This window comes from Garra rufa, chromosome 9, assembly GCF_049309525.1.
Source record: "Garra rufa chromosome 9, GarRuf1.0, whole genome shotgun sequence".
Taxonomy (NCBI): domain Eukaryota; kingdom Metazoa; phylum Chordata; class Actinopteri; order Cypriniformes; family Cyprinidae; genus Garra; species Garra rufa.
In genome coordinates this window covers 29,676,399-29,693,169 of record NC_133369.1, presented here as the reverse complement: position 1 = coordinate 29,693,169, position 16,771 = coordinate 29,676,399, and the positions used below count along the sequence as shown (strand labels likewise).

At 35.3% G+C, this 16,771-nt stretch overlaps 1 protein-coding gene across 1 annotated transcript; it reads right to left on the bottom strand.

The window, feature by feature from the left end:
• Positions 1-2,144: 2,144 nt before the first annotated feature.
• On the bottom strand, positions 2,145-11,039 carry fbxo32 (F-box protein 32). Its single transcript, XM_073847155.1, has 9 exons — positions 10,773-11,039; positions 10,031-10,140; positions 9,904-9,953; positions 9,732-9,824; positions 7,171-7,264; positions 6,391-6,575; positions 4,596-4,778; positions 3,479-3,622; positions 2,145-3,384 (listed from the first exon to the last, which is right to left on the bottom strand). Exons 1-9 carry the CDS (start codon positions 10,892-10,894, stop codon positions 3,295-3,297), a joined length of 1,071 nt encoding a protein of 356 aa, XP_073703256.1. The 5' UTR covers positions 10,895-11,039; the 3' UTR covers positions 2,145-3,294.
• Positions 11,040-16,771: the final 5,732 nt, after the last annotated feature.

Here is a 16,771-nt window from a genome sequence, read left to right as displayed (position 1 = left end):
GAATGAATCAAAAAGATACTTTTAAAAACAACAACAGAAAAAAAAAAGTATTTTCATAAGTTGAAATGTAGGGGTTAGGGTTTGGGACAGCCACCTCTCAATTGAAAGGACCCAATAAATTATGATTTTATATACAGTTGTGTGAAAAAGTGTTGGCCCACCTAATGATTTTTAATTTTTTTGCATGTTTGTCACATTTTAATGTTCAGACCATCAAACTAATTCAAATATTAATCAAAGATAACATAGGTAAACATAACATGCAGTTTTTAAATGAAGGGATTTTCATTTAGGGAGTTCAGTTTCTCTAGCCACACTCAGGCCTGATTACTGCCACACCTGTTTGCAATCAAGAAATCACTTAAATAGGCCTGCCTGACAAAGTGAAGTAGACCAAAAGATCCTCAAAAGCTACACATCATGTTGAGATCCAAAGAAATTCAGGAACAAATGAGAAAGAAAGTAATTGAGATCTATCAGTCTGGAAAAGGTTATAAAGCCATTTCTAAAGCTTTGGGACTCCAGCGAACCACAGTGAGAGCCATTATCCACAAATGGCGAAAACATGGAACAGTGGTGAACCTTCCCAGGAGTGACCGGCCGACCAAAATTACCCCAAGAGCGCAGCGACGACTCATCCAAGAGGTCACACAAGACCCCACAACAACATCTAAAGAACTGCAGGCCTCTCTTGCCTCAGTTACGGTCAGTGTTCATGGGGGGGGGGGTAAATAAGTAAATGCTGCAGTAAAAAGGTTTCATATGAGTTTTGCATATAATATGGGCCGTCCTGAATAAGAACTGATCATTGTTTTTTTTCTACTTATTAGACTCTAAAGTCTAATAATGTCCTATTTCTCAGAAAAGAACCGTCAAGTACACCAATAAATAAAACGGATATTAAAGCAGAAATGCAAATAAATAAGTAAGTAAAAATTCACGAGCATTTTGTAGTATTATCTCTCAGTCCTGGGCGTCTAAATGAAAAGCACTCTGCAAGCGCATTCTCTCTGTGTTGTTCCTGAAACTACCGTAATCACTGTAATATGCGCGCACACTTAAAATCAATCGCGGCTGGCTTGACCGTGTTTTTCTGAACCGCGGCTACCGCAGTGATTATTTGCATGAGACGCTGCTTTAATTTTCTTTATAAAAAATACGGGACAAAACCCGTCCCGTATTGATTCAAAACGGGACGCGCAATTTCATTCACAAATACGGGACGATTCCGTATTTTAAGGGACGGGTGGCAACCCTAGGTCTGGGGCTGTTTTGCTGCGTGCTGGACCTGGAAGACTTGCTGTGATAAATGGAACCATGAATTCTCCAAAATTCTACCAAAGTCTACCAAAAAATCCTGAAGGACAATGTCCGGCCATCTGTTTGTGATCTCAAGCTGAAGCGAACTTAGGTTCTGCAGCAGGACAATGATCCAAAACACACCAGCAAATCCACCTCTGAATGGCTGAGATGCTGTGGCATGACCTTAAAAAGGCGGTTCATGCTCGAAAACCCTCCAATGTGGCTGAATTACAACAATTCTTAATTGCAGTTGTTGCTGCTAAGGGTGGCTCAACCAGTTATTAAGTTTAGGGGGCAAACACTTTTTCACACAGGGCCATGTGGGTTTGGATTTTGTTTTCCTTTCATAATATAAAAAACTTCATTCAAAAGCTGCATGTTATGTTTACTTGTGTTATCTTTGATTAATATTTAAATTTGTTTGATGATCTGAAACATTAATATGTGACCAACATGCAAAAAAATAAAAAATCAGGAAGGGGGCCAACACTTTTTCACACCACTGTATATTAAGCTTACTAATATTTTAAATACTATTGTGGGTTTCAACAGATAATAGAAGGATCTCAGTAAACATCTAAGATTTGAATACTTAAATGTGTTGGTTGTGGGATAGCAGTTTGGACCAATTCTGTAGAATGGCCTGAATCTGCACAGTGGATACAGATTTAAGCAGTAAAGGTTAAGTACTGGTTAATTGTGTTGTTTACTGCTGGCAATGTTTTGTTACAGAAAAATATGCAGCACATAATTTGACTGCTTAAAAGTGATTGGTAATGATATTTATATGACTCATAGGACAATATTGTTTCATGACATATATATTTAATGTCAACCGTAAAACTATAAAAAGATACATTTTTAGTACAGAATTTCTTTAGTGTGTTGTGTGATGCAGTCAGAGTTGAATGTAGTTGCTTTAGGTAAATACAAGAACCCAGTATTACAAATAAATACTTGTAGACCACAGACATATTCAACTTATAATTAAAAAAAAATCTCTTGAACACTAGATGGCAGTAAAAATCTTGCAAGGCAATGATATAGATTGTGGGTTATTTCATCCACAGGACAAGTGACTTCTTGTTATTTATATATTTGTGTTATGTATATATTTCTGTATCTCCTTGTCAGATATGTACCAAAGATAAAATAGTAAGCAGAGAAATTACAAGTTGACAAAAAAAAAAAAAAAAAAAAAAAAACACCAAAACATGCAACAGTTGATGAGTCATGAATTGTGATAAATTAACTACAGCATTTATATAAATATTTAATTCAACGATTCCCATATAAGCCTGAACTACTATGATTCTGAAGTTTTATTCAGAAAGAACCATCTGAAAATGAACAACAGTTTTTCAATTTGCTTTTGACCACTCAGAATAAGGCACGTTGGATGAGTTTACGCCTCAGATCTGCTTGCAACATACTCATGTATTTATTGTGTTTAGAAAACAAGCACGTTCAAATCCACTGAAAATATCAAATGTATAAAAGTGAAAAAAAAAGTACTTAGAAAAGTATTGCACACCAGTGTTAAGGCCATTTGGTAAACATTCCCATTTCATGCACTTGCTAAAGCACCAATATGCTATCTGAAAACCAAACAATAAATGTTTGTGTTGCCAAAAATCGAACCTATATTACATTCACAGAAGAAACCAGGGCATCCTGACAGCACAAGGGCAACTTTATATGCATGTAGGATCAATATAAACATTCTTTTTCTAATCCTCACTGTAACTTTTCTTTAAGTAAACAAGATCCATGCTGAATAAATATAAATAAATCCTTTATAAATAAACTGAGCGCATTTACCCCAACACAGGTTTTTTTTTTTCGTATTTCTCGAGTACATTCAGTTTCCAAACTTATTCACAAAACATTACGACACCTGCTTCTAATGCAACCCCATTATTTCCCTGCCTCAAGTCATCCAGGAATCCTTGCACTATTGACACTATATACATGGCAGCAATGCAGCGCCCCCTAGAACTTGAAAAGGTTGATGAAACCCTGTGGAGACACGGCCTTGCAGCAGCTCTCTGGGTTATTGGCAGTGCAAGGATGGTTTGTATCCTGAGGTGAACAGAAAAAATTCAGTTATTGCCATAAAAGCAACAAAAAATGTGATACATTTTCAAATAAGAGCTAGAAATGAATTTAGTCTCACCTTCCAAAACAGGATGTGGCAATGTGTGCAGAACTGTAATGTGTCACTGTACTGTTCCTTGTGAGGGTAGCACCGGCACAACTTAAAATACATCTTTTTCCATTCCAAATGTCCTTTATCTGATATCATTAGGCGCTTGCGGATCTGTGAAGAACATAGCAAATGACTAATTACATAACCAAGTTTAGTGTTTGTATGAAAGGCATTTATGAGCAGATTTAAGATATAAACAGTCACATAAATATGCAAGATTCATCGTCTCTGCCATCAAGACAGACCTTAAAGGTTGTATCAGCGATTCTAGGCTGAAACATAAAATGTCAAATTCAGCTGACCTTTCTTCATGATCCGCTCGCTGTCTGCCCCATAAATTGGCTGTAAAAAAAAAAAACGCGTCTCTGTGGTCAGCCTAGGGTCCGAGATATGCCAAAAAAACAATCGGTGCTACCAACGATTCCACAGCAAAACCAATTCCAACCAATCACCGTCAGGGGGTTGGTGTTGTGGACTTTCGTACTGGTGCAGGGATGTGAGGGAGGCAGAGCGAAAGTCCACAACACCAACTCCCTGACGGTGATTGGTTGGAATTGGTTTTGCTGTGGAATCGTTGGTAGCACCGATTGTTTTTTTGGCATATCTCGGACCCTAGGCTGACCACAGAGACGCGTTTTTTTTTACAGCCAATTTATGGGGCAGGCAGCGAGCAGATCATGAAGAAAGGTCAGCTGAATTTGACACTTTATGTTTCAGGCTTGAAATCGCTGATACAACCTTTAAAGGGATAGTTCACCCAAAATCGAAAATTCTGTCATTAGTTACTAACCTTCATGTCGTTCCAAACCCATAAGACCTTCGTTCATCTTTGGAACACAAATTAAATATTTTTGATGAAATCCAAAAACTTTCTGACCATGCATAGAAAGCAAAGCAACTGACACGTTCAAGGCCCAGAAAGGTAGTAAGAATATCGTTTAAACAGTTAAATGTCCTTATTTCTTATGGGTCTTACAGGTTTGGAACGACATTAGGATGAGTAATTAATGACAGAATTTTCATTTTTGGGTGAACTATCCCTTTAAGTGTGTTACATTCCATTTGAAGAGACACAAATGTCTACCTGTCTGTCTGTGAAGTGATACTGGCAGAGTTTCTTCCACAACAGCCGATCTTCTGTCAGCACACTTAGGTCAGGGCATACTTGACCCAGGCTAACCAGATCCCGTCCGTCTGTGAGACGGTGCATGATGTTCAGCTGTAAGCTCGCCGGAAGATCAAGGAAGGTCATTCCTGTGTTTGTGGGCTGGAGAAATGAAGAAAAGAGAAGTTTCTATTTACATTTATGATCTGAGCACAAACCAAACCAAAAATTATTCAGACACCAGATATAATTTTCAATATCTTTTTTACTAGTGGGTGCAGGACACTATAGTTCAATTCTGTAGGATAGCAAAAGACAGTAAACTGTGAAATATTATCCCACAAAAATTCTTCATACAGTGACTACCAGTAAAACTAAAAAACCTGATCATGTTTTGTTACATACCTTCCTATCAAAGTTATATGACATTATCTAATTGCATTTGCTCTGACACAGTTTAACTCTTAAGTTCTTGTCATATTTTATTACCATTTTCTAAACTATAGCGAATAAACTGTTAATGTGAGAAATATTGAAGATTTCTGAATACATTTTGGTTTAACTGTATGTTCTGTATGCCAACACAGTTTTTTGCAGCTTAAAGGGATAGTTCACCCCCCAAAAATAATTTACCACTGTCCTTATGGTCAAATTAAACTATTAAAAAGTCACAAAAGAAGGCATTTACAGTAGCCGGAGTGTATATTTACACTAAATGCAAATAGCCCAAATTGCTGGCAGAGGCTATTTACACTAACTCGCTTTTTGTTTGACTTTTTTGACCCGTGTGTGAATCCGCCTTTAGCCGAACTCATTCTTCTTCCTTTTCGCATCGCATATCAGATCGGAAAAGTATTTCATTTCAATAAAATGAAAGAAATAATCGAAAAGTGGAAAATAAAGTGCTTCACAGGTGTTTATCGGTTAGGGTTAGGGGTAGGAAGGGGTTTATTGTATAAATAAAGCAGCATCCATTAAATAATAAATAAATAAAAAATAATTTACACATTATTATTGCATATGGTTTTATAATTTACTACAATACTGAGAAGCAAATATCTGCCACTTGCACCAAGTAGTATAAACAGCATCTAACTAATATTATTGCAAATATCACTATTTAAACTTTGTGTAAATAGCATATTGCTAAGAAAATACTGCTACTTTTATGATTAATTGCATTCAAAATAAAAGTTTATGCTGAAATACTAAGTAAAAACATTTTAGATATATAAAAATAAATAAATAAATATATATATACACACACACATACAAATATTTTTTAAATATATACATTTAGTATGTATACTAACATAACATTTATATAATAAACATTTATTTTGAATGTGATTAATCATTTTGCCACCCTAGTAAATAAAATCCATTACTATTGTACTCAGTGTAAATAGCATCTATCATTTAAAAATATGCTATTTGCACATTTGCTGCCTTATAGTAGCTGTCCAAGTTGCCCTTTTCCATACAAATGACAGTGAATGTTGACCAAAGAAGTTAAAGTATGACTTCAGAAAAAAATCCACAAATAAAATTTGTTGCTTTTTGTAGCTTTTTCTCATTTTCAAATTTCCATCCACTGTCATTTTACAGAAAAGAGCAGCTAAAACATTCTGCTAAACTTCTCATTTTGTGTCCTACAGAGGAAGAACATCATAGAGGTTTGGAACGACACGAGGGTGAACAATCCATGGCAGAATTTCATTTTTGGGTGAACCATCCCCTTATTCAAAATAAAAGCTTGAGTTTTTACACTTACCCTGTTGATCTGAATGTTGTCAAGCTGCTGTTGCCACTGCAGTATGTTCTCCATGCGGTACACCCAGATGTTGATGTTCCCCACCAGGACAGACTTGCCCATGTCCTGAACCAGACTGCACAGAGACGCATATAGTGTCTGCAGCAGTTCTTTAATCGGTCGGACATTCTGCTGATCCTCAAGAACTGAAAGAGTGCAAATGTTTAGTTAGTAACTAACAGCTCAAGGACGCACAACATCACGAGTGTTGACACGACCTGGTATGTGTCACAGGATACTTCAAGGAACATGCATATCAAAACAGAATCCCTTTCCGTTATGATTAAGACATTCATATCATAAACTGAGGACTGAGAAGAGTGACAGGTAAATGAATTAAACGGTTTGGGTACGACATAGACTACAAGTGAGCAGTTTAGTTTTTCATAACAACCTGCACCTTTGTTTAGCTGAGACGGCTTTTGGTTTACAATACAGCGGGCGTTTCTATTTGCTCTCTGAGTTTTGTCAAACTTTCCAGTCCAGGCAATTATGAAATTTAATTTCCATTCAGCTATGAGCTACTGGCTAAGCCCATCAAATTAATTTTGTTGCAAGGGATTACAGACAAGAGAATAAACCGCTACTTTGTTATGACAGATTTTTGCCTAATTTTTAGATCAAGTACAAGCCTGAGAGTAAATAATCAGAGGCTTTGTGAAGATATAATGTCAGCACACGTTGATGTTTCATATTGGAAATGTGATGGTGAAGATGTGACACACTAGTAAGAAAGCTTACCTTTCTGCACAACCCTTTCCAGAATGTTCATGTAGTTTTTCTGTGCCACTCCGCTCAGCGAAGGCAGTTGGGACTTGGCGATCAGCTCCAGCAGCTGAAATGTTAGACATAAATTTCAGAGGTCAGACTAAGAGACTGTGTGTTCCAGCATTACTTACAGACTGTTATATTCCACTCTCTTCAGCCTTGGCAAAAACAAAAGGCTCAGAAATGGGACACTCTCTCTCTCCTGACACATGAACTCTGGCTCATGTCTGTTTCAGAAGTGTTTTTGTTAAGATATTTGGAAGACAAAAGAAAGTAGCTGAAAGTAATTCTGTTTGTGCATATGCATGCAATCAGTTTGACAAGAGCAGATTCCCAACACCAAGTTCATATTCAAAAGGAAGGACAGCCAAGAGCAGATAGCGAGAGCTGTGTTGTGTTGGGCAGCATGACTGGCATGTAATATCAGCACAATCCACATCACGGAGCAACAGTGACCCACACTCGACCCAGCAACATGTGAGTATTGTCATTCTTCCCCTCCTCTACAGCAAGCCCCAGATGACAGACGCTCCAAGGGCCTTTATGTGGACAATGAAAGTTTGGGTTGGTACGATTGTATATTATTATTATTTATTTTATAACTATTTTTTACAACAATAATATTTTCATAATATTTCAACATTTTTTATACATTTTCTATTTTAATCCATTTTTGAAATCCATTTTTAAATAAATAACTAACTATGGAGAATGAAAGTTTGGGTTGGTACCTTTTTATTTTAAAACTATTTTTTATAACAATATTTTCATAATATTTTAAAATGTAAATCTTTTCTATTTTAATACATTTTTAAAAACTATTTTTAAATAAATAAATAAATAAATAAATAAATAATAATATGAAAGATTGGGTTGGTACGTTTTTATTTTATTATTATTTATTTTATTATATTTTAATATTTTTAAAGATATTTTTTATATTTAATTTTTTTTTTAAATATATTTTTAAATAAAAAAAAATAACTATAGAGAATGAAAGTTTAGGTTGGTACATTTTTATTTTATAACCCTTTTTTATAACTATATTTTTATAATATTTTAAACTATATTTTCTATTTTAATAAATTTTTTAAATCTATTTTTAAATGACTAAATAAATAAATGAAAGTTTCACAGTTGGTATGATTTTATTTTATTATTATTACAAAAATATTTTCATAATATTTCACAATTTAAAATATATTTTCTATTTTTATATAATTTTTAAATCTATTTTTAAATAAATAAAAACTACAAAAAAAAAAAATCTAAATTAAATTATAAAAAATATAATATAATAAAATGTAAAAATAATAATAATTTTTATATTTATAATTTATTCCTGTGATGGCAAAGCTGATTTTCAGAAGCCATTACTACATTCTAATATGTAATATGTCATAATTTTATTTTAATTTGCTCAAGAAACATTTTTATTTTAATTCATGTTAAAAAATGCTTAATATTTGTGTGGAAATCAATCAATAAAATATTACAAAAAAACAAACAAAACCTTTTTATATTAAAACGGTTGTAAATTTACTAGCTTTGTGCATTTAATTCAGCTGGGCCTTTGGATTAATATGACAATTCTTCATAATGGCTTTCAGTAAGTTGCAAAGACATGCAAAAGCTATTCATACACAGTTTACATTATGCAAGGTAAATTAACACAGCTAAATGACGGTGATATGACAATATTATGAGGTATTAGCGGTCATTGTTTCTCATAAGTCGTCTTAAAGGTCTGTTTTTCCATCCCTACTAAACATGATCTCTGTAACTGAGCTCTAACGCAATACCAGCGCAAGGCCAGACAAGCAAGAGACAAACCGTAAGATAAACCTGACACTACTGTGTCTCAACCGTGCCTGGAAACGTCTAGAAAAATAAACGATGCGCATATGAAGTCAATTCTAATGACCTTCGCCAAAGTTCAAGTAAACAGCTTGATCCTGATCCTGTGTTTACCTGAAGTGATCGCAAGGATTCATGACCCAGTTCGCCAGTACCTTAAGCTCATCATAGCTGACTCTATACCACAGTGGAGTCAAGTGATCGGATCAGAATTCAGGGTCACAATGCAGACAGATAGAGAGAAGGGCCCGTGAGGGGGGGAGTTAATGGGCACCTAAGTCACTTGACTTTCCGTTCTGGTTTCATAAGCTTTCTCAACCTCAGCTGTCTGCTGGGACACTGCGTGACAGTGACCTCAACATCACACGGACCGGTGTTTATCAGCTCTTAGTCAATGACCTTTGTTTTCATCAATGGAACAAGAAAGAACATCCTCTCAGCAGTGACCCTAAACCAAAGTAGTAACGGCAGTTTAAACTACACCAAGAGTTAAAATAAAAACACACAAACAAGTATACAAAGCACTAATATGGCCCCTGTGCATTTGCCATTAAACAGCCTCAGAGGGCCTCTCGTCTGGTGTGCGATGATAAGAATGAAGACAGCAGGAGATACCCACAGCCCAAGACTTAACTTAACCCTTTCTTCTTTAGAGACTGAGCCTGCAACAAACTCACCCGTACGACATAATTGAATCGCCTGGTGTCCTTGATGGCACTGCAGAAGTCCAAGCGATTAAACGCTTCACCCAAAGTACAATATCCATGACGCTGTGTGAAATGATCAAAGAGGAGTTAGCCGACTGCTTATTCACACTCTGTCATACTGCAGATAGATAACAGGCCTTACCTCTTTGGTGCTCCCTTTGTGGACATAAATCCATTTGTCTTTGTGGAAATCTGCAGTAAAGAAATACGTCACGATTTCTGCAGTAACAGCATTTCGAATAAAACAAAGAAACAGTGACGATACTCACAAGGAATCTTTGTGTTGTTGTTCAGCAAGTCCTTCTTTCGCTTCTTTGCAGCCACATCATAATTAATGCTGAGGATCAAGTTTTCTTTGTCATGCTCTTCTTTGCAGTAGCTGAAGGCAGTCAAGGAGTTTGTTAATGCTTTGTGCAGCACTGTTTAATGGAGAACTGTACAACATAACACCACTATCAAAAATGAAAAATGTTGCTAATAGGACCTAAACCAATTTCTCATATGTACATTCAGCAAGTTCATGAAACAAAAAGTTCCAGCATATGACCTATGCCACTATCATGGTATTAATAGCAATGTGATTAACAGATGATGAGTAAACACAAAGGCATTTTATGTTTACCACAGCTATTTACTGCAGTCCTGAGTACACACACACACACACACACACACACACACACACACATATATATAAACACATGAATGTATTTATACTGATGTATTTACATAGACAGATGTATATAAAAACTTAAATATTAATATAAAAATAGGCATAACACAAACACAGTAAATAAAACTAATAATCTTCAGCCATAAAACAACTTTGCTACTGTAACGTAAATCTGCTGTCAATACGTTTCCAATCAATATACGCCTTTGTTTACCAATTTGACGCAGATCTTGCGTCTGCTGCAAACTACGCCATTTGTTTGATGATGCTGTTAGTGGTGGACAAAGGAAAATATAAGGTCAGAGACTTAAAAAGCAAATGTTGAATCATAATACACTTACCTCTTTCGTTCTGAAACATTGTTATTCGTCTCGTTTTCATCTTTCGTCGTTTTTTTCCAGCCGTCCTCTGTTTTCACCCAGCTTTGACCAGGAGAGCGCCAGTCCTGTCCAAGAAACGGCATTGTCAAGATGAGAAAACCAGTGACAACGTAAGAAAACTTATTAGTGTTACGCTTGAGAAGCCGTGAAAGTGATTTTCGCGCTTGTTGACTGCTATATTATATCATGTTGTGAACGCGTTTGTGATGATAAAAGTGCGCAGCTGTATTTATATTGTGAGGAGGAGAATCCGGAAATGTTCCTGGTCCCGCCCCCATTGGACCGCGTTCTCCAACACGTGGCTTTGTTTATCATCTTCCTTAATATTGCAAAACCTCAGTAGAAACCTAATCACACGTAGAGTTCAGTACGTTGCTGGATCATATGTCCTATGCGTTTATGAAGTATCATACGGTTAATGTATGATACAGTATAGACTAATCGTTGGCGATGAGCACCAAGAATTCTTATTTTCTTGTGAAACAAACAAGAAAACGACTCTTCAAAAATTCCAGACGTGATCTAAACATAGAAAGCTGACTCCTCTGTTGATTTTCCCTTATGACTAAGATCATAACATGGACTGTAGTAGTATAAGTGTATGCTTGATAACTATGCGAAAAGTCTGTGAGAAAGTTAGGGATTTTGGATCAGTAGGAATTCACTTGATGTGTGTGAATAAACTTTGTAATTTTCTTTTAATCAGAATATGCTGACTAAAGAAGTGGGTCAAACAAAGGCAAGTTATCAATGTTTTTACCTTATTACTGAACCTTTTAGTAACATGATCAGAGTCCAACTGACCTCCAATTAACATAACACCATCAATTTCGTAAAATGAAACTGGCGCTTCACACCATGATAAGGAAATATAATCTTTTGAAGTTAATTTCATCAATACCTATTCACTTTTGTTTGGTAATGAGTAGCATACAGAGCAAGAAATGTGACCCAGCTGCCCTACATTATGATGTAATGAGAGCTGATGGAAATGAGAAACTCGCAGCTTCCTTTTATCATTTAATCTCTTTAAAACAGACATAATCGTTTCTCTGTGTTGATTGTTTATTTTCAGACACTTTAATTCTTTTCAGCTGAAAATGGTTGTATAGGCCAGATTTTAGAAGGTGAATATTAAGTGTTTTACACTTTCTTTATGCTAAAAATAACACTATATTGTAATTACCATGCAGAGATATGGGTTTCGTTTTACACAGAGATGTATTTACATTAAATATTAATGACACATAAATAAATGAGTAAACAGAATAAAATGTATGCAAACTTACGTAAAATGAGAATTTTACATACACATATGCACTTATACACTATCAGTCAAAAGTTTTTGAACAGTAATATTTTTAACGGTTTTTTTTCAAAGAAGTCTCTTCTGCTCACCATGCTTGCATTTATTTTATAGTACAGAAAAACAGTAAAACATTGAAGTATTTTATTCTATTCTACTTGAATATATTTTAAAATGTAATTTATTCCTGCGATCAAAGCTAAATTTTCAGCATCATTACTCTAGTCTTCAGTGTCACATGATCCTTCAGAAATCATTCTAATATGCTGATTTGCTGTTTAAGAAATATTTTTTATTATTATTATTATTATTATTATCAATATTTAAAACAGTTGAGAACACTTTTCAGGATTGTTTGATGAATAGAAATATCTAAAGATCAGCATTTATCTGATAAAAAGCTTTTGTACATTATAAAGTACACTATCATTCAAAAACTTGGAGTCAGTGTAATTTTTGTTTTAGCAAAGAAATGATAGAAATTAAGACTTGTATTTAGAAAGGATGCTTTAAATTGATCATAAAGACATTTATAATGTTACAAAAGATTTCTATTTCAGATAAATGCTGTTCTTCTTTCAACTTTTTATTCATCAAAGAAACCTGAAAAATTCTAAATTCTAAAATTCAGCTTTGAAATCGCAGGAATAAATTAGATTTTAAAATATATATATATATATAAAAAACAGTTATTTTAAATAGTAAAACTTTTTCAAAATTTGATGATTGTTTTTGCTGTACTCAAATTACTGGATCAAATAAATGCAGGCTTGGTGAACAAAAGAGACATCTTTAAAAAAACATTAAAAGCCTTACTGTTCAAAAACTTTTGACTCCTAGTGTATATGTAAATGAGCAATTCTTTTACGTAATAAAGAGTATTTCTGGAATGTTTTTTTAGGGCGGGCACAACTGAATTTAACAGAGAGCGAGTCAAAACATTGAAATGCTTTCCATGCAGTTGTTAAAACGCCCATTTGAGATTCAACACGCACTCGGGCATGTGATAAAGGTTACAGGAAACATTTCTCAACAATTAGTCTCCTCACTATAGCCAATACAGTGGTGATGTAACCTGACTTGGCTGGGTATTGTAAACTATTCTGCCTACTGTGTTTAAAGTGGAGTAGAAGGCTCTAGAACTAGTCTCTCTGTCTCTCTACTGCCCCTTCCCACTCTGGTTGATTGTAAAGGATGCACAGGTCACAGATTGTAAAGGTCACAGATCCCTTACCAAGTGGTAAATGAAACATGCATCAACAGGAGCACATGACAAGATGCATAAGCACATGTACAGAGTGTGACTGTAGTGACATTCATACAGTGAACCATGTTGCTTCACAGTACCCAATGCTTCATACTTTCCAAGAAGTAATCTGTTTCCAGTAAGGATGTTATTTCACTTTAGAAATGTGTTTTTGTTTTAAATTAATTTAAAAAAAGGGAAAATTAAAATGATTTTGCTTATGACATCTTAAAAACCAGTAAAACAGAAAACAGACAGATGCACACAGTTTACCAGTTGATTTATAATTTCACTCATAAGGAGGAATATAGTATAGAGTCATTGTTTAATTTAGGAAATATTAACAAGCACAACATTTAGGCAGATATCCAGTATAAATGATTTTACGGTAGTCTAAACAGATGTAAAGACAGATGTTTGAAATGTTTTAGCATTATTGTGACTTGAGAGCCGTTTCATTCCAAACGGCTGAACTGCACATCAGGAAGGCATTTGCTTCAATTGCTAAGGCAAATACGTTCAACAACGTGACATTTGTTCTTCTCTTAAAATATCTTTTCCCAAGCCATGTTCACTGTTTGGCTTTGAGCTCAGGGACAAGTGCGATGAGGGGATTTCCTAGTCATGTAGATGGCTAGATGGCAGTCATATTTCCATTTTATGATTTAAAGCTAAGAAAAGCTCAACATTTGTCTGTGAACAAGAGTAAAAGTAAATGTAATGCAAGTTCATGTAACGGTGTAGACAGAAGTGTCTAGAAGTGTTTTTGTTTTGTGTTCATGTCAACAGACACGCACACATGCTCGCTAACACACCTGTTGCTGTTGCTCTTAACACTGATTTCATCATTCCCTCAGGTTCACTCCGTGAAATGTTTCAATTTACATCCTGGACCAACAAATCTGCAATGTAGGCCAGCCACATGATTCTGGGGGTGTAAAGTTCTCCCTTGTTTGTTTCCCAAAATAACATCAGATCACCTATAGCCTGGACTGAGCCCCATTACTCCCGATCTAACTGGACAGCACAACATGTTCAGACATGAACCAGTTTGACTTAGTATAATCAATGCAAACCCTGAAAAGCACATGCAGTGCTACAGATCTCACTTTGCATTGAGTAATCATAATACAGACACTAGCTGCGTTTCCATTACCCTTTAAATTGCGCAAATTGAAATTGCGAATTGAAAATATGCTTAATGGAAACGCATCAATTGCGCAAAAACTCTCATATATCGCAAACTTTTTTTAACGCTCGCATGAGGTGATTTTTCAGGCAGTTCGAAAAAGGAGTATTTTGCAAAACAGCAATGGAAATATAGCCAAAATCCCACAAAAATCCATTGCCATGACTTATCGCGAGAGAAAACATATTACGTTTCAGTCGCATAACATCGGTTAATTAAAACGCCATCTTTTCGCAATACTTTTTAATCGGCATGTATAAAATAGCACCAATCTGTAATGGAAACACAGCTGCTGTTGTATATCTTTTTTTATCACCCTTAAAGGGGACAACAAATGCAAAATTCACTTTTACATGGTGTTTACATATAAATGTGTCACACAACCACCCAACAATGATAAAAATCCATTCACTCTTTTTTTTTAATCCCCAAAAAACCTAAACAGCCTTAGTTATCAAGCCATTTTGATTTTCTGAGCAGTGTGACGTCATACTGCTCAGGTCCTCCCCATGACTGCTGAAAGACCGTCCCGAATTAGCATATTTCCTCCCTCAGCCAGTTGTATGCTACTCGCCATTTTCTTTGTGCTTGAGCAGCTGCAGCAATAACAATAGCCCCTTTCACACATACAGTCTTTACTGGTAAATTACCGTTATGAAGTCATGTGTGAATAGGACCATTTAAAAAATAAATTGCTGGAATGATGTTGTATGTGAACGCGGAATGAAGATTACTGGTATGAGCACGTAGAACGCGCTGACGAATAAAGTTTGCTTTGGTCCAAATTGGCCAGTCATAGAGTTCTTATAGAGATTACGTGATTACTCTGAGCGGTTGCCTGTGTGCACAGCATATTTCTGTATTTACCGGTAAAGTTGTACTGGTAATTTTCCAGCAATTTACCGGGATTGCTGTGTAAAAGGGGCTAATGTCTCGTAAGCAACGCAGGCGTTTTGTATTTGAATGTAAAAGTGAACATAAGAGTCTTACTTTTCTCATGACATTAATGCCACTGAGGACACAGTGGATTAGTTTTGTTTTTGATGGTAATGCGCCACCAAATACACACAAAAAAGTAAGAGAGGGCAGCTCATTATCATTTAAAGAGACATGTACCAAAACCAGTGGCTGTGAACAGAGCTGTTTTTGACAAGTTAAAAACTGTGTTGTTTTACACCACCGTTGAGGAATTTTAACCAAAGTATGTTACAGACATTTCATGAAGACCCTAAAGAATCATACCGACTTGTAGAAAATGGGCATCTGGTGTCCCCTTTGAGGTTAATGTCAAAGTTAAAAGAACCACAACAGAATTTACACAGAATTCATCAGAAGAAACAGAGTACAAGTCTCTTAATGGCTCATCAAAACCTCCTTTGTGATTCAGTTTCATGTCTAGGCATGTTTACACCTGTTACAGTGACAGGAAGACATAAGACTCAGACTGGGCATAACACATACTCAGACACACATCTCTCTCACACATCTGCTGCCTTACGTCTTCACACCTCCCGTGGCATGTCATGTGATGAGTTTCAGCTTCTGTGATCTAGGTAGGATGATTTATAGGTCACATTTGAGCTTTGCAACAGTTTAAATGAATGCAAACAAACAGTGTAACAAATACATTTTTATACAAAGCTGTAAATTACTGAAGGGGAGAGGATTCTATTTTTTAAATGAGCAATACTTAGGGATAATTCAGCAAAAAAAATTTAACTTTGTCATCATTTTATAAACTTAATGTTTGATAGAAATGAAAGCTAGGCTTTGAGGAATACATGTTTCGGCTGATGAAACATCTTTCAGAAAAAACTTTCAGAAGACAAAAACTCCATTAAAAAGTTTTGAAAGATGTGAAAATTATGATCTAGGACTTTTATAAGTCATCCCCCACAACTTTGTTTTCATCCAAGTTGAATTCAATATAGTGTCTAACCTTACTAGGTCTATTACCTTTGTGAGTTTCTTTCTTCTGTGGAAATATAAAAGTTTTTTTTTTTTTTTTTGAAAAATGACAGTGGAGTCCAATTTTTCTTTTATAGTATTTTCTTTTGTGTTCCACAGGAGAAAGTAAGTCACCCAGGTTTGGATCGACATGGGACTGAGCAAATGATTTGGATGAACTATCCCTTTAAATTTTATATGGCCAGATGAGCCAACTTACAAATAACACACAAAAGCATTAATAATTTTATAAATCATTTAATAATAAAAAT

What these genes read in the sequence shown, in the direction of transcription:
- fbxo32 (XM_073847155.1), bottom strand. Translation starts at nt 10,894, where the DNA reads ATGCCGTTTCTTGGACAGGACTGGCGCTCTCCTGGTCAAAGCTGGGTG. An exon ending in ATCACTTCACAGACAGACAG is followed by an intron (nt 3,623 to 4,595) that starts GTAGACATTTGT and finishes TGTTCTTCACAG; the next exon opens with ATCCGCAAGCGCCTAATGAT. An exon ending in GCCACATCCTGTTTTGGAAG is followed by an intron (nt 3,385 to 3,478) that starts GTGAGACTAAAT and finishes TGTTCACCTCAG; the next exon opens with GATACAAACCATCCTTGCAC.